This window comes from Debaryomyces fabryi, assembly GCF_001447935.2.
Source record: "Debaryomyces fabryi strain CBS 789 chromosome Unknown contig00017, whole genome shotgun sequence".
Classification (NCBI taxonomy): domain Eukaryota; kingdom Fungi; phylum Ascomycota; class Pichiomycetes; order Serinales; family Debaryomycetaceae; genus Debaryomyces; species Debaryomyces fabryi.
The window spans coordinates 85251-107087 of NW_015385443.1; the positions used below are offsets into that span (position 1 = coordinate 85251).

Consider the following 21837-nt stretch of genomic DNA (forward strand, 5'->3'; position numbering starts at 1 on the left):
TTTTAATTTTCTGAATGAATGAAAATTACAACTTGAGTCGTGCGAAACCGAAAATATATTGATAACTATATAGTTTATATTCCATCTATTATAATCTGTGTATCTTTGTTAACCAAAGCATTGTGAACACAATCATTAAGAAAATTAGTAATGATGGTCTGCTGGGATAGTTTATAATTAGATCTAATGAGCTGTCCTTTAATTTTCAAATTGTTTGGATATTCAAGCAAGTTCGATATGTCAATTGAAATGAAAAGTTCAACTTTGAAATTCTCTTTTCCACAATAATATCGTATTTTGAAATCAATTACGTTGTCTTGTGTCTCAATGAAGATTATTGGTAATTTCCAGGAGATTGCATATATATCTTCGTCAATAGATTTTAACACGGACCAATGCTTTTTGAAATTTTGGAAGTTTTCTATTATTGTAGATCCAGAAATAGAGTCGAACAACTTTGGGGCAATGTCTGTCATTATAAAAGAATTCTTGAATGGAGTGGAAGAATTCTGATCGACAGAATAGCTTATGTTGCTTAAATCATGAATATCCTTAAAATCCATTGCAACTTCCACACCCATAAAATGGAAAACGAGTTTCGTACCTTCCATATATTTGTAGTTTAAGTTGGTGAAGGACTGTAAAAAGTTAAATTTTAATTTTAATAATTCAATTTCTGACAATTCGTACTTTTTGTTGGTATTTAAGGACTTCTCCACTTCATTTATTTCATCAGTGAACGCATTTATCAAAGCCTTATTATCGCTGATAATTGAGTTTAACTTATTTAATTCTTCATTTTGTTTGGTCTGGGTTTGTTGGTTTTCCTTGAATTGTTTACAAGTAGTTGTCAATTCATCCCTTAAGGAAACCAAATCACTTGAATTTATATCATTACAATGACTTTCAATTTGCAATAATTGGTTCAATTGATTTGACAAATTGTCAAATCTAATTTTTAGTTGTTCGTGAATTCTATTGATAAGTGTCAAGTTCTTCAATAGGAGCAGTTTGTCTTGAACAAGAGTATCATGCTTCTCATCTAATTGGATAATCAAATTCTTGATTAGCTGGGTTCTCCAGCCATACCACACCTCCTTGGCTTGATGTCTTGTGTAATCTTTGATTAATTGGAACTGCGATTTCATGCTTAATTTCTCATTTGGAGTACTCAGATAATATTGCTTGAATAATCTAGGATTGTTTTCCATTGTGAATTGATTGAATTGATCAAAGAGCATAGTTCCATCTTTGATATTTTTGGTAAGTTCCTTGCAACTGAATTCATAGAGTTCTAATAAAGGCATTTTATTCATAGCGGAAACAAAGTCATCAAATTTATAGTTTTCTTCATTATTAATTTTTGGTAATGAAATACTTATCCTGTCGACAGATTTAATACCAATTTCTAAGTCATCATAGAACCTAATGCTTATATCTTTCAAAAAATCGTTTAGTGAAACTGGTATGTAATTTGGGTCTAATTCGTCATCAGCTTCAATGGAATCCGTACTTATATCAGCTAAGGGGATAGTAGTAGTTATTGTCTTGTTGATATTATCATTGTAATCAATCTTGGGATACTTATGCGGTAATTCCTCAACATCATCTAATGTCCTCTTGAGTTGAACTTGCTTTATTTCACCATATTCTTGAGTCAATTGCATTTTTTGAGATGGTTGATCGCCTTCATGATTAGTTTCAGTCTTAGCAGATTCTTCTCGATTCCCATCTTGTTCAATTTGAGTTGACTCCATGTATGTGTAATCCTGAGTATCTTTATCTACATTTTGAATCGTTTCATTTACATTCGTAGTCGTAGCAAATTGATTAGAAATATTTCCCTCTTCTTGTTGTGCAGATTGTTCATCGTCATGATCTGAATGAATCTCCTTAGCTTCAATCTCTTGATTTGCACAATCATCTTCCAAGTTTTTGTTTTCTTTATATGATTCCTCTTTATTACCTTCAGAATGACCATCTTCATAATCACCAGTTTGTACTTCATTAGAAATATCTTCTGAAGTGACTGCTTTTATGTCTGTCTCCGGTTGCAGCTCATTATTTATTCTACTATTTTTATGATTTTGCTCACTTTCATTACTTGGAATGGTTTCATTTTCGACCTCTTGGAATTGAATATTTCCTAATTGATTCACCTGGTCTAAATCGGATATATTTATCTTTCCCAACTCTTGGGTAAATTCCATAATTGATTCATTTTCTTGTACTTTCTGACTTTCATTGTCTTGCATTATTGGGCCAGTATCAGGAAGCTCATTTATTAATTCGGTCCTGTTTTCTTGGTGATATATTCTAGTCATGTCCATGGTAATCTCCTGATTTAACTGGTCATTTTCCTGATAGTTGGTGCTATTCTGGATGTTAATGTGCGAATAAAATCTGGTTATATCCATAGTTTCTTCTAATTCATACTCATTTTCTTTCACAGTTCTCATGTCTTCGCTATTATTAACCTCTCTACGATATTCTAAATCCTTATGGTCATTAGCAGACTCTGGAATACCCATTGATTCTTCGTCTACACGATCACCGGTTCTTGTAGCAGTCTCATTATCACTATTTATTTCGGGACCATCATCTGAAACTTCACGGGTTTCAATATTTTGTTCGGGTTGTTCAACATTCAGCTTTTCAGAATTAATACTACTTTCAACCGTTTTGATAATGTTTTGGTAATTAAGCCCAATGTTACTGGTAAGTTCCATGTCTCCTTCTTCCTCATCTTGATAATACGGAGGGGAGTCAACAGTGGGGGAATTGCTGCTATCATTCCCTTTACTATTGCTTAATGTTTCTATCTCTTCAACATCGTTGGGTGTCATGATAGCATTATTTCCTTTATCCATATCATTATCACGCGTGCTATCTGTTGCAGCCTCAGGGTTAGGAACAAATTGTCCCGTCAATTCCATAGTTTCTTCTTCACCTTCGTCATCATTGCCGTCAAAGTTTGCTAAATCCTCGTCCGAATCTTCGTCTACCTTATTACTATTATCGTCGTTATACGTTCCTTGGTTCTGTTCCGTATCATCACGAGCAGTCCCCATTGTATTATCATCAGACGTGCTATTACTATCATCCCTAGATTCAATAGAGGAATTGCCAGAATCACTATTATCTCTCAGCAGCGGAATGATGGCAATGGTTTCCCTTCTTTTATCTGCCTGTACTGGGACAAAATTTATCTTATGAAGCGTCACTTCGGGATGAAAGGATACTCTTCTGTTTAAACGGTTTGTGGATGGCAACAATGGTAGCGTCGTATCATTCTTCAATATACTTCTAGACGGTCTCTCTCCCATATTTTCCTTATTTTCCTTATTCATGGTTGCCGACGTTAATAGTGTAAAAATGTTATAGAATATAGATCATGTAAACAATCAAATGTTTTGTAAACAAAAAAAATAGAGATCCGGTACGCGTACGACAAATAATGTTCCCTTGATATCTTTGTCCTGGTACTACAAGAGGCACTGGTACTGCATTAGTTAGGTCAAGACGATTTAGAATGTAAATGTCGGTCTGACAGCTTGTAAATACATGTCCCTTACATGCATCTACTGAATTGTAAAGGCTTCTTACAGCTTGTAACAAGAAATTACTATCTCAAGATATATTATACAAGTGGTGCCTTTCGCTCTATAAGTACCTTCCAGTTGCAATTAAGAGTACTTATAGAGTTGTGTGTGATCAATGGACTCATATCTACATGAATATCAAAGCTCCTGTTTCAAGGAATCGAGTTGCGACTCGCACTTTAATGATAGCCTGTTGAATAAACGCTCTGTAGAAACTAGCAAACCAAAACTAGCTGTGATTGATCCAGAAGAAACCAAAAATACAAAAAAAGAAGAGACCATGGATTAATGCTCCCATGTAACATATTCCCTGTGATGAGTTAATTCGATGAATTATATGACCCTATGTTGTAACTATATAATTCGTCATTTTGCAAGATCTCAAGTGATCTTTGATTCGCGAAGAACCTCGGTTGAATGGCAATTAGTACCCCAAATCCCGAATATCACAAGCTCCAGTCAACCGAAAAACCCCAGATACTTCTTTATAAATAAAAGAAAATCACTTCATATTAATTACTATTGATTGAATATAATTTGACAATAATTGAATTATAGATTGATTATATTAAAATAGAAAAAAAGATGGTCGCTGATACAATTCTTTATCATCCAACATTTGGTAAATTAACTAGATTTCTTGATAGTACTCCAAAGAGAGAAAAATGCTTTAGATTAGTGGTATATTTGTCAAGATTTTTATCATACTACTTACAAAGACAAGGATTTTCACCAGAAGTAGTTAATATTTTTAAGGATTTGAAGCATCACATCACAATTATCAGAAAGGGGATGAGATTCTTGAAGCCTTTGAACCACCTTCAAGCTGCAGCCCAGACTTTCGACAACAAGTTGATGGATCCAGTTTTACAAAAGACCACTGTCATCAGAAACTTGGGTTACGTAGGATACCTTTCGGTGGATTCAATTACATGGTTGAAGTTGATGAACGTTCTCTCAGCAAAGAGATTCCCAACCATTTCTACGTGGAGTTCGAGATTCTGGTTAATTGCCTTGATTGCAGGTGTTATTAACTCATTGAGAACCTTGAAGATCAGCAATGCCAAGTTAGAAGAAAAAGAAAGCGAAGAGATCAACCAAAAGATCTACGCTGCCAAGAGAAAATTAGTCTGGGACTTCTTGGATATGTTCATCTGTTTGAACAGTTTGAACTACTTGCACTTCACTGAAGGAGATGTTGGTTTGGCAGGTACCATTACCTCGATTATGGGCTTACATGACTTATGGAAATCTTCCAAATAATGAATTTACAGAGTATACGAGTCGTGAGTGGTTGGAAATCATATTACTTGCATATACCTTTATTTATTCCTTCATGTAACAGTGTTATCATCTACTATTTTTGATTTATTATTATATAGTAATACATACAAGTATTCCATGTTATCCCATAAGTAATAGCCGTGTGAGATATGCATCTCTGATATGCGGGTGGTGCAATCTGGTGCTAGTGTAAATTATCCAATTCGTGATTCTACAAAGAAACACTATAGAAATACGAATAGAAATCATCTCTACATACAAAGTGTCATATATCCTCGTGAATAATATCACAACTGCGTGCAATATTTGTACTATTTGGACTTTAAATTATTATCATCAAACCCTTGGTAATACCCATTCCAGTACCATTTCATGACCAAATCTTTCAATTCTTTCTGTAATTCTTCGCTATTCGATTGATCTGCAATTAGTTTTTCTAGGCTTCGTGCTTCTATGGTAAGTGTATGTTCTTGGTTGTGTGAAGTTTTCAATTTGCACCAGGCCTCATTTATTCTATCGTCTATAGATGACATATTGTATAAAAGAACGGTTCAAAAGTAAGAAATCAAAAATCAACCTGAAGGAACAGCTTCAATATTCTAGGCTTCTATTCCTTTCCTAGCTATAACATATAGAAAGTATGTCTTAGCAGTATAATAGTAGCTTCTTATTTTAGTGTAACTTGTAAACATATGTGTAATATGCAAACCATCTCATCACCTAAAAATTATTCAACTTGTTGATGATAAGCTGAGTGAATATATTCTACTAGAAAGACACTTAAATATGAGTAATGAAGATATTAGAGAAGTGAGGATTCATATAGGAAATATATCTCCTAAGTTGGCCGAAAAACAGCTGTCTTTAGAGACTAGATTGAGTAAATTTGGAAAAATTGTCAAGCCATTAGAATTACATACAAAACCGATTCAAGACTATTATTTTGGATTTATAACATTGGAGATAAGTAATGCAAATTTTGAAAAGTTGAAAAATGCATTTCATGGGATTCTTTTCATGGGAATGAAATTAACTGTAGGAATTGCCAAACAAAATTTTCCGGAAGCATGGACACAAGATTCTAAAAGACCAGACTTATTGAAGCTCGACAGAATAAAAAGAGACCTGATTCAAAGAGCTAGGACCCAGAGAATAAACGAAGCAAACACTCCGTATTTTGTAAATAATATTGATGGCAGCCTAGTCTCAGGGTCGTTAAATATCGGTGCAAATACGGCCTTGGGGTACTCGAAGTCAAGCCATACATTTAACAATATGTCAGGAAATACCAAGCAGACTCAACCAACTCAATCTTTGATTGGCACGAAGTCTTATAGTACAAATACTACACTGACCAATGTTGCGTGCCAATCTATATCTAGGACTTCAGGAAATGGTGAGATCATTAAAGGTAGACATAGAATCACCAAGAGACCACATCTTCATTTTGCGAAGGGCCATCAGACATTGCGGATATTGATTAATGGCGAATTAAAACAAATACAAGCCTACAAGACGAAGTTATGGGGAATGGAAAAACATAAGACTGCTAGAGATTTGACCTGGAAATATCATAATGGTACTTGGAGAAGTGGTGATGATCACATAATTGAGAAAAATACCACAGTGAAAATCAGAGACCCAATAATTGGAGGGCCACAGCCTGTAGAATGCGGGATTGATGGAGAAAAGGCTGAGAATTACGGAGCTGACATCGAAGTAGATTCTGAAGAGGACGAATTAAAGGAGGAAAGAAACAAGAATAGTGCAGTCTTAGCTTCTTTGTTCACAAATTATGACTTTGATAAACCTATGGATTTAAGCGATGTCGATGATAATGGAATTGATGAAAAAGATATTGTTTATGACAGTAAGGGCCGCCGTAAAGTCAACAGATACGATTATGAAATTGAGGGTAAGCAAGACGATGATGAAGCGGATGAGTCTAAATATAATATCGATTCTAACAAGGCCCAAGAAATAATCAACTCTTTTAAATTGCTGTCAGAAAGACCTAAGGAAGAGGTTTATTACGACGAAGACGACGAAGGAAATGAGTTAGACTTAGATGATTTGGGTAAACAATACACGACGGAAGCAATCAATGAAAAATACGACGAAGACCATGGATTCGAAGTTGTGAAGGATAATAATGAATTTCCAAACAATGTACATACTGAAGATTCAGATGAACAAATGGATGAATCAAACGAAACAGAAGAAGTAGAAGATGCAGAAGATGCAGAAGAAAAAGCAGAAGAAGAAGAAGAAGAAGAAGAAGAAGAAGAAGAAGAAGAAGAGTTCATTCCTACTTTTGGCAACAATAAGGAAGGTCAAGTCAATAATACTGATACTTTGAGGACCTTATTTAACCCTAATCAAGTAATCTCAGAGCCACAAGAATCTCTGTTCAAATTGGCTCTTTCCGAAGACGACGAAGATGTTGATGATGAAAAGGTAGTAGATATATCTCAACAAAAGGAATTATTAGATAAAATAAAATCTAAGCAGCAACAAGAGGCCGAGGAAATCTTAACTTCGAAGGCCAAAAAGTACGGGTTGTTTTGGTCCCATTCAGACTCTCCTTTCTTACAATCTCAATCACAATTGAATAAGGTTAGTGGTTCTAATGATCTAATTAAGTTGCCTGGTGAAGCTGATACACTCGTCGATAATGCAGAGGGTGAATCACCTTATGAACAATGGTTCTGGAAGATGAGAGGTGAGTTCTCTCGTGAATGCAAGAGACGTAAGAGAGATGTTTTAAGAATGTTTAAGAAGAAGACCAATAAAAACCCAGTTATATAGACTAGCAAATATATATAGCATACATAGCATCAGATACTCGTAAATAAATATTTGAGATAATCTATTTTACTCGCACTTAAGTTCTCATCAATGAACCTTCAGGGAAATTGTTAGAACTTATGCTATAATGCCAGAACAAGATACAAAGGAAGTTAAAAGGCCAGAATTACCTCCTTTCACATTGAGAAATGTGCTAATGGATATTTATAATGGTGTATTGGCTTTATTCACTGATCCGTTCTGTACTAGAATCGTTTGTCCAGTCGTGATTGTATTGACATCGTTATTATCGAAGGCCATAATATATAATGTTCCTTATACAGAAATTGACTTCAAGACATATATTCAGCAAATTCAAATAATTAACGATGGAGAACTTGATTATTCGTTAGTGAAGGGAGACACAGGTCAAATTGTTTATCCTGCTGGATTTGTACAAATCTATCAAGTCCTTAACTGGCTTACCGAAGAGGGTACTGACATTCACGCAGGTCAAACGTTATTTGGATATTTGTTGGCCTTAACTAACTTTTTGGTTATAATAGTCTATACAATGACTCCTAATTTTCAACCATGGCCAGTTTATCTTTTGCTTTTGAGTAAAAGATTATTCTCTATTTACGTGCTTCGATTATTCAATGATTGTTTTACTACAGTTTGCATGATCTCCGTGACAATTTTGTTACAGCAGGCAGCATACTGGTATAAGAAAGGCGGAAGTTCAATCAGTTTTTTGTTGACCATCGTCGCTGCTGATTTATACAGTATTGCAATTTCTATAAAGATGAATGCTTTGTTGTATCTCCCTGGTTTCCTCATAGTTGCATATTTCTTATGTGGTGAAAATCTATTCAAGTTTGGAGCAGTATTGTTGGTGATTCCAATTGTTCAGGTTCTTACGGGATGGAAGTTCTTGTTACCGTTCTTTTATGACGAAGAAGCTTCATACATTAGATGGAACTATATCAACCAAGCCTTTAACTTCAATAGAAAGTTCTTATATGAATGGACCGTAAATTGGAGATTTATTTCTGAAGAATTTTTTTTATCAGATACTTTTACTAATGGGTTATTGATAGCTAACGCTTCAATACTAATCTTTTTCGTTTTTACAAGATTTATTTCGCCCAAGATAATTGGGAAACCAATATCTCTTCTTATAAAAGATGGTATAGGTAGACCTTTGACTAACTCAGTTAATTATAACAATTTGTTGATAGATCCGAAGCATGGACCAAAACTTGTTATGTTGATACTAGGATCCACTAATGTCATAGGCATTTTATTTGCAAGATCTTTACACTATCAATTTCTTTCATGGTATTGTTGGCAATTACCCTTTATGCTCTATATGACTGGTTGGAGTTTGCTTATCTCCTTCCCTCTCTGGGCAATACATGAGTGGTGTTGGAATGTATTTCCATCTACATCCTTAAGTTCAGGCTTGTTGATAAGCATCCTAGTTATTGTATTATTTGGAGTATGGTACAATACGAGCGAATGGTTCCCTAGCCCGTCAGTTGACGAGACTGTTAACATTGACGCATCAGGCGAGTCTAAAAAGGACAAATAGATTACATTTATCTAATATCAATATAGTACATTATAGAAATAATTATTGCTAATTTACTCGTTAAGCTTAACGAGTGCTATAAAATTAATCATTAGTATACTGAAATAATATAACTAACCTTAAATAATACACTGGAATATAATACACATCTTAAATAAGACATAAAAAGCTATTCAAAAGGTTTTTGCATCGCCATAATACAAAAATACAACATGAACTTAATAATATTTGTTATTTTGTTGATATTAGTCACCATTTTCAATAGCATCCACACTTCCCCAATTAAATCCATTCATTCCATCGTTCAACGAATTATCACCACTTCCGTCCAAAAATTGGTTGAAATCAAAATCAATGTCGTCTAATCCACCATTGTTCATGGGTGCTCCGAAAAGGTGGTTATCATTATTGTTATTTCCTCCTAGTATTTCGACTGGGAAAATCTGATCACTAGGTTGATCCTGAAAGGATGTTGTGCTAGCAGAAGGAACGACATCTTCGTTCTTTTTATCTTTGGAAGGTTCTTCTGGAATAGGTTTCTCTTTGTTGGCTGTATTTTTAGTTACAGTTTGTTTATTTGGAGATTCAGTAGTAGAAGTATTTCTACGCTTTCTCTTAGAAACAGTCTCATTGGCTGATTCTGAAGCGGGTGTAAGTGGTGCAGAATACTCTTTTTTGAATGCTGTGCCAACATTGCTGTTATTAGTAGGATTATTACTCGTAGCGCTCGTTACACCACTATTTACATTGGAAGCTTTAGTAGTAGGAATCGAAGTTGCGCTTGGTTTTCTACCTCTTTTAATCGGCGCATCCTTCTTCCTTTTGGATACGGCAGCAGCATTACTGGTTGTTGGTGAAGGCTTATTATTAACAACGGGGGAATTTATGATTGCAGCAGGTGAGGCATTCAGAGCTTGGTTTTGAGAGTTCCCTTGTTGCAATTGAGCCTGAGGTGGCATCATACCTGAATTCAAAGCCATTAATCCATTCGGATCTGCAGTGCCATTATTCCTTGCGATATCAAGTCTCTTCTTGTTTTGCTTTTCAAGTAGCATTAATTGCATCTGATAATCTTGAAGGGCATTCATATTACGATTGGTAGGAGCTCCATTATCGGAAGCATTAGGGTTTGGAACCAACATATTGTCGCCTTGGTTACCAGGCACCGTAGGCTTGCCGTTGGAATTCATTCTCATTCCCATTTGAGATTGTGGCTGGGCAAATGCAGCTTGAGCTTGCCCATTACCATTTATTAGAGGCTGTTGAGGCTGTTGAAACTGTTGAACACCATTGGGTTGCTGAGTATGCTGCGCTTGAGCTATTTGGGGATTCATTCTTGGAACGTTAGAAGGTGAACCATGGCTTGAAATCTCTTGCGAAGTTGGTTGTCCAGGAGCAGGTGGTTGTTGTGGATGGTGTTGCTGAGCGGCAACAGCTTGTTGACGTAGGTTATTCATCTGGTTCTGTGCATGCTGTTGCATTCTATTCTGCGATTGTTGTTGCTGTTGCTGAGTAATGAACATTCTCTGTTGTAATGTAAGATTGTTATTTGGTGGCATATTACCAAACATTTGCTGCTGTTGCTGAGGATCTACAGGGTTGCCACCCATGGACATTTGTTGCTTCATCATCATTTGCATCATATAACGTTGTTGCTGTTGTTGTGGATCCAACTGTTGTTGTTGCGAATTGTATTGCTGTGGGGCTTGTTGCTGGTCCATCGATGTTTTCTGCTGCTGTTGCATTTGTCCGTTTGCGAGTCCGAACATGTTAGGTTGAATATTCAATCCTTGAAGTTCTTGCTGCTGTCTTTGTTTCAACATCTGCGATTGATAATACTGTGTCGCCAACTGCGATCCACCTTTATTATTTTTTGCTTGCATAACGTCCCAGAATACCAGCCACCACTCGAACAAAAACCCCTGTGGTGCTTCCATCGCCAACGCCAAACATGGTAAGTTATTCTCTTTTTGGAACTGCTGGGTATTAGCACTGGGTGTATGGGGTGTAGATACATTAGATGGACCTTGTGGATTGCCAGTAGCCATCTGATGAGGTGAATTGTTATTAGAACTCGATGAACTATTTTGTACAGAAGGCACCTCTGCCTCGTTTACAAAAATTTTCGCTGTTTGAGGAAGTCTGCTCTTAATAAGAAAATCATAAACATATGCATTCAAGAGCTGCTTTGCATTTGAAGCTTGGGAATCACTAATACTTGTATTTGAGTCCATCGGCCCTTTGTTTGTCGACGTTGTCCCGCTGGCCCCATTATCGGCTCCCAAACCCCCAGGAGTCTTCTTATTATGTAAATGTGGAGTACTATGATGACTCATGTTAGAATATATCAATATCTATTACTTTTTTCCCAATATATCTTCTGCTATCACCTAGTATGCTTCTTATCTATCCGTAATGTTTCAGTCAAGATTACAATGCTCTCCAATCGGATTGAATTATGCGTCAAAATCTTCTACTTTTTTATCAAAAGTAGCTTAGATTTTTTTGATTTGCTGATTGGTAGTTATATCTATGACAATTTTCACCGATTTCTTATTTACTAATCAATCAAATATGTCTCCTAGTAGCGGTATATTGTTTGACTATATTCTCAATAGACCCTTATTTATGAAAAATTGGGCGTTTCTCTATCGCCTTACTTCGATTACCCAATACGGAAATAAGTGACAAAATAATCTCAATAAATATATTTTATTCATTTTTAACCTATAATCCTTATAAACAAACAACGTAGAAGTATAACAAGATATATATATATATGTAATAGTATAACAAACAACAACAAAAGTTTTAATATCCAAAAAAACTAACTAGTGAACAAGCAAAATAGTACATTAAATTATGGCCCTTATATTTCCAATAACTCTTGCAGACAAACCCAAATACCGTCAAGAAAAAACCCCCCGTATTAGCCCCAGACAGTAGCATCGTTCAAGCTGCGATGACTGTCGTTATTGCCCCAGATGCTGCTGGATGTTGCGGTGGAGCTGAGAGATCCCGAGAGGTACCCAGAAAGCGGACCCGATGCGAGCTGGGTGTCAGTCTTGTAGTCTGTTGGTTGGAAAGGATCGAACGTGGTGTATATCAGTGGGTTGGAAGTGATTCTAGGAGACGGTGGTTGCTTTTCCAGGGTATTTGCTGGAATTTGGGGGACATATGGCATGGGTTGGTATCCTTCGGAATAAGTACTGCGAGCCATCTCTGAAGGAACATTTCCAAATACACTTGGGACAGAGGGAGCAACTTGAGGTTGATTTGCCGGCATATTAGGCTTAAATGGAACAGCGTTATGACGTCTTGTGTTCTGGTTGGTGTATGTGTAATGTCTAGGAGGTTGGTTTTCGATTTCGACTAATGTTTTTTCTATAAAGTCGATCTGGCTACCAAAAGGTGCCACTTTGATGGATCTTTTGGGATAACAGAAAGAGTCGACCATAGCTATTCTGTAAGGGTAATGGTTGTGGGTGGTAAACGTATTAGACGTGAAGAAAAGCACAAATCGAAGAAATAAAACTTATTTAGTTGGCTCGATTTATGTCCCCGGAAATTTTTCAGATGCTCACCGCTATATCAATATGACGATAGCGACACTAAAAAAAACTATTCCCAATTTTGTCTCCTACGGGTGTGATTACCAAAGGGTTGACAATCATAGCTAACAAGAATTCTGGTTTACCAGGCTTTCTTGACAATCTCGGTAAAACGTTAAAAGAATAGACAATATAATTGGGGTGTTTTTTGTAATATTAGTAGAATGTAGTAGGAACGAGAGAGTTTTTGATATACAAGTGGCAAGCTGACTGGGATCAAATTTCAATTATAATTGGGGATATTAGAGCTAAATTGTTATTGTCATGGAAGATTGAAAGCCTTTGAGACTACTGGAAGTATGTACAGTTGTAATTAACAGGACTCATTTCGCACTCTTTGAGATAGTATGGACAAAAGGTGTCTGTTTTGATTAGTAGAGTACAGATTTTCACTACATAAATATTATATACTTTCTAAAGAAACATTCAAATTGTATTGATATATTCTTGTATTTTTTAACACCATGTAGACATGGACATCTTGTATAAAGTTATATTCATAACGCTAGTTACTCAATCACATACTTAAACAATAGATTTGCAGTCAATATAATAAAAGAATTGAAGAATAAAGAAGCATCTAAGAGATATGTTGAAGCTAACTACGAGCAAGCTAGTATTTTATCTGATGCTCTTAGTAATTGGGGTAACAAGTAAAGTCGTTTAGAAATTAGAAAAGTCGATCGCATCATAATTTAGAATAACAATAATACATGAGACCATTTTATACAAATTTTATTAGTGAACTGAGGGTAAAAAACTCACTATGTAATAAACTTTTTACACTGGAATCAATGAAGGGCAAAGAAGGAAGCGGGAACCGTAAAATTAACGTCTATACTATTAAAATACAATAAGAATGTGATAACTATACAATAGCGGTGAAAGAATATCAAACTAACGTTTCTTTTTTTGTTTGATTTCTTCGTCTTTGGTGGCATGTAATTTGATCTGGTTAGGGTAATCTGGTTTGTTTCCTGTATGACCTTGAGACCAATCATAACTCATAGCGTAGGCAAATATAGTCCCGTTCTTGTTGAAACAAGTGGCCGGTATGGTGCAGTTGACAGCAGGGAAGGTCTTTAATCTTTGTTTAGCATCTTTGTCCCAGAAGCAGAAAGTTCCATCGGAACCAGCCGTGCTGAAAGTCCCGTAGACTGGATGGAATGCAATGGAGTTGACGGAATAGATGTGTGATTCTGAGTTGGCAGATGTACGCAAGGCAGACGTGGCATTGGCTCCAGTAGGACTTTTACGGTGACATCTAAAAGAGAAACCAAACTTGCTCTGCTCACTCTCATCAATATACTGGATGGCACATCTTCCTTCAATGGAGCCAACTGCAAAACCATTGCCTTGTGGGTAGCAACTTATGGACCTGGTTTGCCATTTCAAAGGAGACATCGAGTTTTTGAAAATTTGTTGGGGATTGTTCAAGTCAATGATGCTGATTTGTCTTTCAGCACACCCTACAACCAATAACTTTTGCGACGAGTCCATGCAATAAACCCTTTCTGGCAAATTAATGGTGGACACTGGCAGGGGTGATCTCATGTCCCAGTACTTCAAAGTCTTGTCCCACGACCCAGAAACAACCACTTGCGTGTTAGTAGGCCCACATTCAACATATCTAACAGCCTTGACAGGTGCATCATGTGCTCCTATCTGTTGTGCCTGCTGCGAGGCTATATCGAATAACTTGACCTGTTTATCAGCTCCTCCACTTATCACCTTGGTACCATCAATAGACCATCTGGCACTGAACACAGGCGCCTCGTGTTCAAACATCGCCCGACCTTGATTGTTACCCGTATTTGGATCAATTTCGTAGATACGGACCTTTTTGTCCCAACTAGCTGCCACTAACAAATCTTGTTGTGGTGAGAACGCTATGTCCGAAATCGAGTCTTCTGGTGGGTTATTAATAGTGATATCATTGATTAATTCCTGTCCATTGGACGCACTGGTATTTGTGGTGGATGCGGCAGTATTGCTGCTTAAAAATGACATCTTGGCTACTTCTAATGGATCATAAACCAGACTACTTTCTTCATACAAAATTTCAAAACATCACCAAAATTTTACTAAATCAACAACCTGCAAAATTGATGTAACATGTAAATACATTTTTTTGATAACACTTGGAACCCATAACTACTACTATTAAGTATAGCTAATACGAATTAAACGTCAGTTTTGCTCAATTGTTGCTTTGTTATAGATATTCTATTTTGTTAGGAGTTCAAAATTAGGAGATCTGGTAAAGGAAATGTCGTTTTCAGTACCGAATTCGGTCAAAGTGTCCTACGATGATGATGAGATACCCATACTATCATATGATAATGATAGACCCATATCGGCGAATGTACGAAGTGATATGAGTAAAAAGGAATATGAGAATAATACTTATATCGATTGGAATAGAGAATCTATGGTGGAACCTAAGTCTTCAGCACTTATATATCGAAAATGGACCACGATTATCGTACTGTCAATTATTTTGGGATACGTGACAACTTTCATCGATTTGGCTTCTGTGTGGTTAAATGATGTTAAAAAGGGGCTCTGTTACGGGGAGATAGACAAATGGTCGCTTTCGAACCCATATCTGACGTGCCCAGCGGACGATTGGTATGACTGGTCGCAGATCTTGGTAGGGTCTCAAGGGATTATTTCAAATATTTTGATCAATTTTCCAATATACTTGGTGTTTGCTGGATGTTGGATAGCAGTGGCGGCGTACATCACTATTAATCGAGACATTTTTATTAAGCAATCAGGAATTCCCGAAATTAAGCTCATTATCTCTGGATTCAACTACGATTTGCCGGTGTATTTAGGATTGCACACATTAATCTATAAGATATTCGGATTGATTCTTGTTGTTAGTTCTGGATTATGGTTGGGAAAGGAAGGTCCCTTGGTCCATGTTTCATGTTGTATCCTTAATATACTCTATGGCGCTATTGTGAACAAGGAAAGTCAGAACGAGGCTGTTAGGAGAGAGTTATTGAGTGCTGCGACTGCTACTGGAATATCTGTTGCCTTTAATGCACCAATTGGAGGTGTTCTTTTTGTGTTGGAGAGTACACCTAGCTTCTTCATGCCTACGAAGGTTATGTGGAATTCTTTCTTGAGTGCTACTACTGCTGTGGTAGTCCTTACTGGGTTTAAGTTATTTACTGAAGGAGAAAACTTCTATGAAAAGGATTTGTTCAAAGTGAACTTTGGAAACTTCAGTTGGCTCTTCGTAGAGCTTATTCCCTTTGTCATTTTGGGGGTACTAGGTGCATTATATGGATATATATTCATTAAATTTAATGCGAAGTTTTCCTCAAAACACTTTAGAGGTAAAGTGCAAGGGAAATTGTGTCAAATTTTAAATCTTTCCGATTCTTGGGGCAAGTATTTAGAAATATTTGCTATTGTTGTGCTAACAACTATACTTAATTTCCCGTTTGAGATGACAAAATTACCATTACATGCATATTTGAAAATATTGTTTACTGATTGTCCCGATGATTCTAATATAGATTTAGATTCTAATTCTTCTAACTTCATGTGCCTGCCATCGAATGGCATTACTAGTTTGAAATTGCTTTATATCATTGTTCAAGGGTTCTTTCTTACATCTTATACTTACGGAGTTAATTTACCTGGTGGCGTTTTGATGCCGTCCTTAGTTTTAGGTGCCACAACTGGAAGGTTGCTAGGAATTATTTCACAGGCTTTACAAAACCAATTTAGCTGGGAGTCTTTGGCTACCTGTACCCAAAACTCATGTCTTGTTTCACCATCCTCGTATGCTGTTATAGGAGCGGCATCATTCGTGGCAGGAATAACGAAGTTGACGATGTGTGTTGTAGTGATCATGTTTGAATTAACGGGTGCAATTACATATGTTTTACCAATTATGTGTTCTGTTATGGTCCTGAAATTTGTGAACGATTGGCTCTGTAACGATAATATTTATGATTCTTGGTTAAAAAATCACTTTAATAGATATGAAAGTCACAAAGGTGAACCAAACGAAGGGAAAGGAAATGGTTTGTGTGACTTCACAAATTTAACGGCTACAGTAAAAAACAGATTACCCGATGTTACTATCGCTAAGGCAATGGTTCCCATTCATAAGACAAAATACATAAGTCTTATACCTGAGGAGCCGTACACAATTAAATCATTATATCAATTTATGAATGATGATAATCATGAAGGTTATCCAATAATTGTAAATGACTCAAATCCTATTAGCTTAGGATATGTCTATAAGACTAACATAGCTTCTAAATTGTCAACCATAGATAGCGAATTAGACAATTCGGTTATCAGCTTTCAAATTCAAGGCTTGCCAAATCACATTCTATCCCAGCAATTGCATTACGAGCGTTCATTTGAATCGACAAATATAATACGATTAGATATCAATACTGAAAACTCCGTTATCATTACCAATGACCAGACTCCTTTGGTTTTGGTTTTAGAAATGTTTGAAAAGTTGAGCTTGAACTACTTAATTATCATGAATCATAATCCTCATGTAGATCAGCTAATGAGTGGTTTTATAGATCGTTTCATTATTTCTCGATTGATAAATCTGCATTTCCGTAAATTACAAGGTGAGGACGCAGATTCGGATAGCATGCAAGATTTTGATATTGAGAACACATTAGAAGATGAACACTTATTAACTACTCGTTTGGATCGTATGAGCGTAGAATTGATTACATAGCGCATAATAGAAGCCAATTTACGTTGATAAGGCATTTTTAGTATCTCAGCTACGTAGATTTTTTGTAGTGCGATGTTTTTACTTAAGTGATAAGATAGCTATTCAGGACGAATTGGTAATGAAATAGGGATGGCTTCGTCTAAACCCCCCCAGAACACTCTCGTATTTGAAAATTTACCCAGTAAGGCAAACCTCAACTTATGGTTGATGGGAATAGATACCCAATTTTTTAATATTAATAATATATTTCGGGGTATAAAACTAATACCACCAGGAATTCATTTATTTCACTATTCAATTCCCCCCGGTGATGAAAGCCCACAGAGCAACGGGATACCTTCGGAAGCAATATCCTCTAGTTCTCGTTTTGGAATTTGGCTTGACTGTAAAGATAATGATGTTTTGATATTACGTTGGGATGATGAATCTGAACGATTAAATATTGTTGATCCAAATAAGGATGAAGAACAATTAAATTACAGTAAATGCTTGAGTAGTATTGGGGACATATATCCGTTTATGGTGAGTTATCCAGAGAATTCACTGAAATGGTTCAATTTTTTGATCAATTATATCGATTTTGAGGTGATTCAAGAATTTGTACCTTGTGATAATGACATGTATTCGGGAGATATTACATCAATGATGCCTTCTAAAGAGGAAAACATGGTTCTCCTAGATGCACTACAGAAAGTGAATCCTGGGGCATTGTCTTCGTTAGAGGATCAAACCGATAAAGAGTTGAAATATACAATTATACAGTTCAAGATCAGTAAAGAGAATACAGAATCGGTGAAAGAAGTAACAGAAAATTATCTTGATAAATCATGGTATTTGAATCAGTTATATGGTAATGACATTGAGTTGATGTTGGGTGAGTTACAGCTATCATTTATAAATTTTGTCATACTTGGAAATTTTTGTTCAGGGTTGCAATGGCTTAACATTATAAGATTGATTCTGATGAGTAGGAAATTTATAAAATCAAGTCAAAAAGTTGCATTAGATTTTTTGACTGTATTCCAACATCATTTGGAACAGTTACCAAAAGAATATTTAATCGATGATCTTGCTCTCAATAACCTGCTTGACTTGCAGAAATACATCTTAGTATTAGAAAATTTTGCCAGAGACATTTTCCCGAAAGACACATGGGATCTTAATGGTTGTTGTGGTAAGATGAAACTTTCTGGATTCATCAAAGAAAAGTGGCAGCGTATTCTCAACATTAATAAATCCAAGTTCAATATCGATTTTGAAAAATTAGGCCAGAGAAATATAGATGAAAATGAGATAGAAGTTTATGACTTGAATGATTATGATGAAAATGACGAAGATGCTCCTGCTATAGTGAGTTGAAAGTTATATAGACTAATGATGATTTATTTACAATTTATATACATGGTTGTAGCTTCGTTCAACTAGACGTAATGAGGCTAATTTTATCTACTTATCTTCACTTTTCTTCTTCTTTTTACTCTGCTTCTTAAGCTTCTCTTCCCGGGATACGATCTTTCCCTTGTGAATGTCCTTCCCGTCGTTAAGCAAATTAGCATATGCCTCACGGTAGTCGTCTTTTTCTTCTGTAGTTAAAGCATTCCATTCATTAGCAATTTCTCTCCTTGATTCTTTTTTATCGAGATGGCTGTATTTTGGGTGTGTTATAGAAAAATAGTAGTTCCAGGCATGAATAAACGTCACAGTTCCCAATCTTGATCGCTTTTTCGGTACTGCTGTTTGCTTAGAGGAAATGCTCAAAGAAGGAATATCTTCCTTCAACTGAGTTCTATACAATGCTTCATCTTTTTGTTTCTTTATATCTGCTCTTGTGGTCTTAGTCATGATTGGTTTGGTACTTATGTCTACCGTTCGACCCCAATCATCGACAACTTCTTGTAACACTTCATGCGATCTTGGAACTTCTTTAATATCAGGATATCTATCTTCTATTGCTTTGTGTATATTCAGGGTAGTCCATCTGTAAGCATAATATGGTTTTGGAATGATGAACCATCCATAATTTGTATGAATTGCATGGAAATTATAAGGTTTCTCAACTACCAACCGGGATGGTAAAAATTCTATTGGCTTAGATGCTGCTGTACGGTATCCAGCTTTCGCCAGCACTCCATAGCACATCTTACTTGTCCTGAACATGTCAATAGTGCCTAATTTAATGCAAATCTCCAGTTTTTGACTTAATTGAGTAATTTATTTGTACAAATATTTTTCTCATCGGGGTGAGTTTATCAAATGGTATACTCCAGAATTATAATATAACTTCTTTTCAAGAACTATACTAATACTATAGACCTTAAATAGAATGCAGACGCCTAACTCTCCTTTATTTCCTGCTCAGAAGTTGACGTTATCACCTAGCGCTGTAAGCTTGGGTGGATTAGCTGGAGCATCATCTGGAGTTGGCGGTTCAACCTTGATACCACAGTTACCTGATAAGCCACTTACAGAAACGACGTCTATGCAAATGTATGTGATACCGGCAGAGAAGAACTTGTTTATGCAAGGATTTGAACCTGAAGAATATGAAGGTAGACCGCCGACGCTATTGAGAGGTTGTTTGTTCTTGCGGGTATTTAAACCGTCAAAAATTAGATCGGTAACTCTAACGTTTAAAGGACAACAAAGGACAGATTGGCCAGAAGGTATACCACCAAAGAAAACATCATATGTGGAAGTAAATGATATCTTGTCCCATACATGGCCATTCTATCAACTGGGAAATCCTCTTCACAGTGCTAATGGAGGGGCTGATTTCTTTCAAGAATTACTGAAGGAAAACTCATCTGAAATAGAAACTTTAACGCTTAACCCATCAATATCAAGGTCTAACTCTCCTGCCCCCGACAGTGGACGTGGTAACTTTTTCACTAGAAATTTATCTCCGGCAACTATTATGAAAAGAGCCACATCCCCTTCTTTGACAGTCAACGAATCGTTTTCGAACCTCACATCTGTATTGTCTACCGAGACTGATCCTAATAAGCCAGGATTATTTGCACCTGGTGACTATATCTATAACTTTGAGCATCCGTTACACCCATCTATACCCGAAACTTGTTCTGTTACATTTGGGGAAGTATTTTATTATATTGAAGCATCAGTTGTTAGAGCTGGAACCTTTAAACTGAACTTGACAGGAAAATTACCTATTAATATAATTAGAACACCCTCAGAATCGAATATGGAAGAAAATGAACCAATAATTATAACTAGGGATTGGGAAGACCAATTAAGATACGATATTGTTATAGGGAGAAAATCCATTGTTTTGGACTCGTATTTGCCTTTGGCGTTTAGATTCGTGCCTCTATGGGGAAAGGTTGCTTTACACAGAATAAGAGTTTATTTGTCTGAAAATTTGGAATATTATTGCCAGAACAAAAAGGTTCACAGGCTTGAACCTCCCAAAAAATATCTTTTGCTAGAGCATAAGGCAAAGAAAGGAAAATCATTACTATCTAAAAACCTGGGTCAGGGTGAAGAAGGAGACGAAGAAGATGAAGATGATGAGATATTACCAAAGGAATTGGAATTTCAATTATTTGTTCCAAAAGTCCTCAATGGTAGAATCAAACATGAAATACATCCTGATACATCGTATGAAAATATCCAAGCTCATCATTGGATAAAAATTTGTTTGAGACTTTCTAGAACAGATCCAGAAGATTCCTCAAAGAGAAAACATTATGAAATTCTGATTGATTCGCCAATTCATATATTGTCATCATTAGCTGCACATCTGAATACATTATTACCAGCCTACGATGAACATCTTGCCTTAAGCTCAGCTTATAATTTTCAACACCATGGCACTCCACCATTATCTCCTGAAGTTATACCTATTGATAATACTATCGGTAGTGATAGAAATATAACGACAAAGGGTGCTGAAAACAGTGTTTCATTAGATGCGATGATAGAAAGCCCACATGTGGATTTTGAACACATTACTACCCACGACGGCAATTTAGACTTTTCAGACGCAGATATGCATTTAGAGGCCAACTTATACCTGCCACCAGATGATAATAGGCCAGAAATGGCATCTCCACAGGCCTTACCACACCTGGGTACTTTTAGTTCGCCGCTTCAAATTTTGAAGTAAATCGTCCAATTCCATAGTTGGTAAACTCATTTGTACGTTAGTTTAGTTAGTTATTTAAGTATCTCAATTATAATAAATATTTACTTAGTCTCTATACAAAT

The 21837-nt window shown here is 36.1% G+C and overlaps 12 protein-coding genes across 12 annotated transcripts; 6 read left to right on the top strand and 6 right to left on the bottom strand.

Annotated features, from left to right (window-relative positions):
• Nucleotides 1–74: 74 nt before the first annotated feature.
• AC631_01318 (uncharacterized protein) lies at nucleotides 75–3350 on the bottom strand (the record flags this gene model as incomplete). The annotated part of the gene is made up of 1 exon (XM_015610148.1): nucleotides 75–3350. The coding sequence occupies one exon, from the start codon at nucleotides 3348–3350 to the stop codon at nucleotides 75–77; it is 3276 nt and encodes a 1091-aa protein (XP_015469055.1).
• An 837-nt stretch (nucleotides 3351–4187) lies between these two features.
• Nucleotides 4188–4865, top strand: PEX11 (Pex11p; the record flags this gene model as incomplete). The annotated part of the gene is made up of 1 exon (XM_015610149.1): nucleotides 4188–4865. One exon carries the CDS (start codon nucleotides 4188–4190, stop codon nucleotides 4863–4865), a length of 678 nt encoding a protein of 225 aa, XP_015469056.1.
• A 332-nt stretch (nucleotides 4866–5197) lies between these two features.
• On the bottom strand, nucleotides 5198–5419 carry AC631_01320 (uncharacterized protein; the record flags this gene model as incomplete). The annotated part of the gene is made up of 1 exon (XM_015610150.1): nucleotides 5198–5419. One exon carries the CDS (start codon nucleotides 5417–5419, stop codon nucleotides 5198–5200), a length of 222 nt encoding a protein of 73 aa, XP_015469057.1.
• Nucleotides 5420–5672: 253 nt separating this feature from the next.
• Nucleotides 5673–7694, top strand: NOP8 (Nop8p; the record flags this gene model as incomplete). The annotated part of the gene is made up of 1 exon (XM_015610151.1): nucleotides 5673–7694. The coding sequence occupies one exon, from the start codon at nucleotides 5673–5675 to the stop codon at nucleotides 7692–7694; it is 2022 nt and encodes a 673-aa protein (XP_015469058.1).
• A 127-nt stretch (nucleotides 7695–7821) lies between these two features.
• Nucleotides 7822–9267, top strand: AC631_01322 (dolichyl-P-Man:Man(5)GlcNAc(2)-PP-dolichol alpha-1,3-mannosyltransferase; the record flags this gene model as incomplete). The annotated part of the gene is made up of 1 exon (XM_015610152.1): nucleotides 7822–9267. The coding sequence occupies one exon, from the start codon at nucleotides 7822–7824 to the stop codon at nucleotides 9265–9267; it is 1446 nt and encodes a 481-aa protein (XP_015469059.1).
• A 245-nt stretch (nucleotides 9268–9512) lies between these two features.
• FLO8 (Flo8p) lies at nucleotides 9513–11603 on the bottom strand (the record flags this gene model as incomplete). The annotated part of the gene is made up of 1 exon (XM_015610153.1): nucleotides 9513–11603. One exon carries the CDS (start codon nucleotides 11601–11603, stop codon nucleotides 9513–9515), a length of 2091 nt encoding a protein of 696 aa, XP_015469060.1.
• Nucleotides 11604–12196: 593 nt separating this feature from the next.
• Nucleotides 12197–12724, bottom strand: AC631_01324 (uncharacterized protein; the record flags this gene model as incomplete). The annotated part of the gene is made up of 1 exon (XM_015610154.1): nucleotides 12197–12724. The coding sequence occupies one exon, from the start codon at nucleotides 12722–12724 to the stop codon at nucleotides 12197–12199; it is 528 nt and encodes a 175-aa protein (XP_015469061.1).
• Nucleotides 12725–13775: 1051 nt separating this feature from the next.
• GLE2 (RNA export factor) lies at nucleotides 13776–14888 on the bottom strand (the record flags this gene model as incomplete). Its single annotated transcript, XM_015610155.1, has 1 exon — nucleotides 13776–14888. The coding sequence occupies one exon, from the start codon at nucleotides 14886–14888 to the stop codon at nucleotides 13776–13778; it is 1113 nt and encodes a 370-aa protein (XP_015469062.1).
• A 367-nt stretch (nucleotides 14889–15255) lies between these two features.
• On the top strand, nucleotides 15256–17610 carry AC631_01326 (uncharacterized protein; the record flags this gene model as incomplete). The annotated part of the gene is made up of 1 exon (XM_015610156.1): nucleotides 15256–17610. One exon carries the CDS (start codon nucleotides 15256–15258, stop codon nucleotides 17608–17610), a length of 2355 nt encoding a protein of 784 aa, XP_015469063.1.
• A 129-nt stretch (nucleotides 17611–17739) lies between these two features.
• Nucleotides 17740–18969, top strand: AC631_01327 (AAR2 splicing factor family protein; the record flags this gene model as incomplete). The annotated part of the gene is made up of 1 exon (XM_015610157.1): nucleotides 17740–18969. The coding sequence occupies one exon, from the start codon at nucleotides 17740–17742 to the stop codon at nucleotides 18967–18969; it is 1230 nt and encodes a 409-aa protein (XP_015469064.1).
• Nucleotides 18970–19056: 87 nt separating this feature from the next.
• AC631_01328 (uncharacterized protein) lies at nucleotides 19057–19767 on the bottom strand (the record flags this gene model as incomplete). The annotated part of the gene is made up of 1 exon (XM_015610158.1): nucleotides 19057–19767. One exon carries the CDS (start codon nucleotides 19765–19767, stop codon nucleotides 19057–19059), a length of 711 nt encoding a protein of 236 aa, XP_015469065.1.
• Nucleotides 19768–19933: 166 nt separating this feature from the next.
• Nucleotides 19934–21736, top strand: AC631_01329 (arrestin C-terminal domain-containing protein; the record flags this gene model as incomplete). The annotated part of the gene is made up of 1 exon (XM_015610159.1): nucleotides 19934–21736. One exon carries the CDS (start codon nucleotides 19934–19936, stop codon nucleotides 21734–21736), a length of 1803 nt encoding a protein of 600 aa, XP_015469066.1.
• Between the last annotated feature and the right edge of the window lie 101 nt (nucleotides 21737–21837).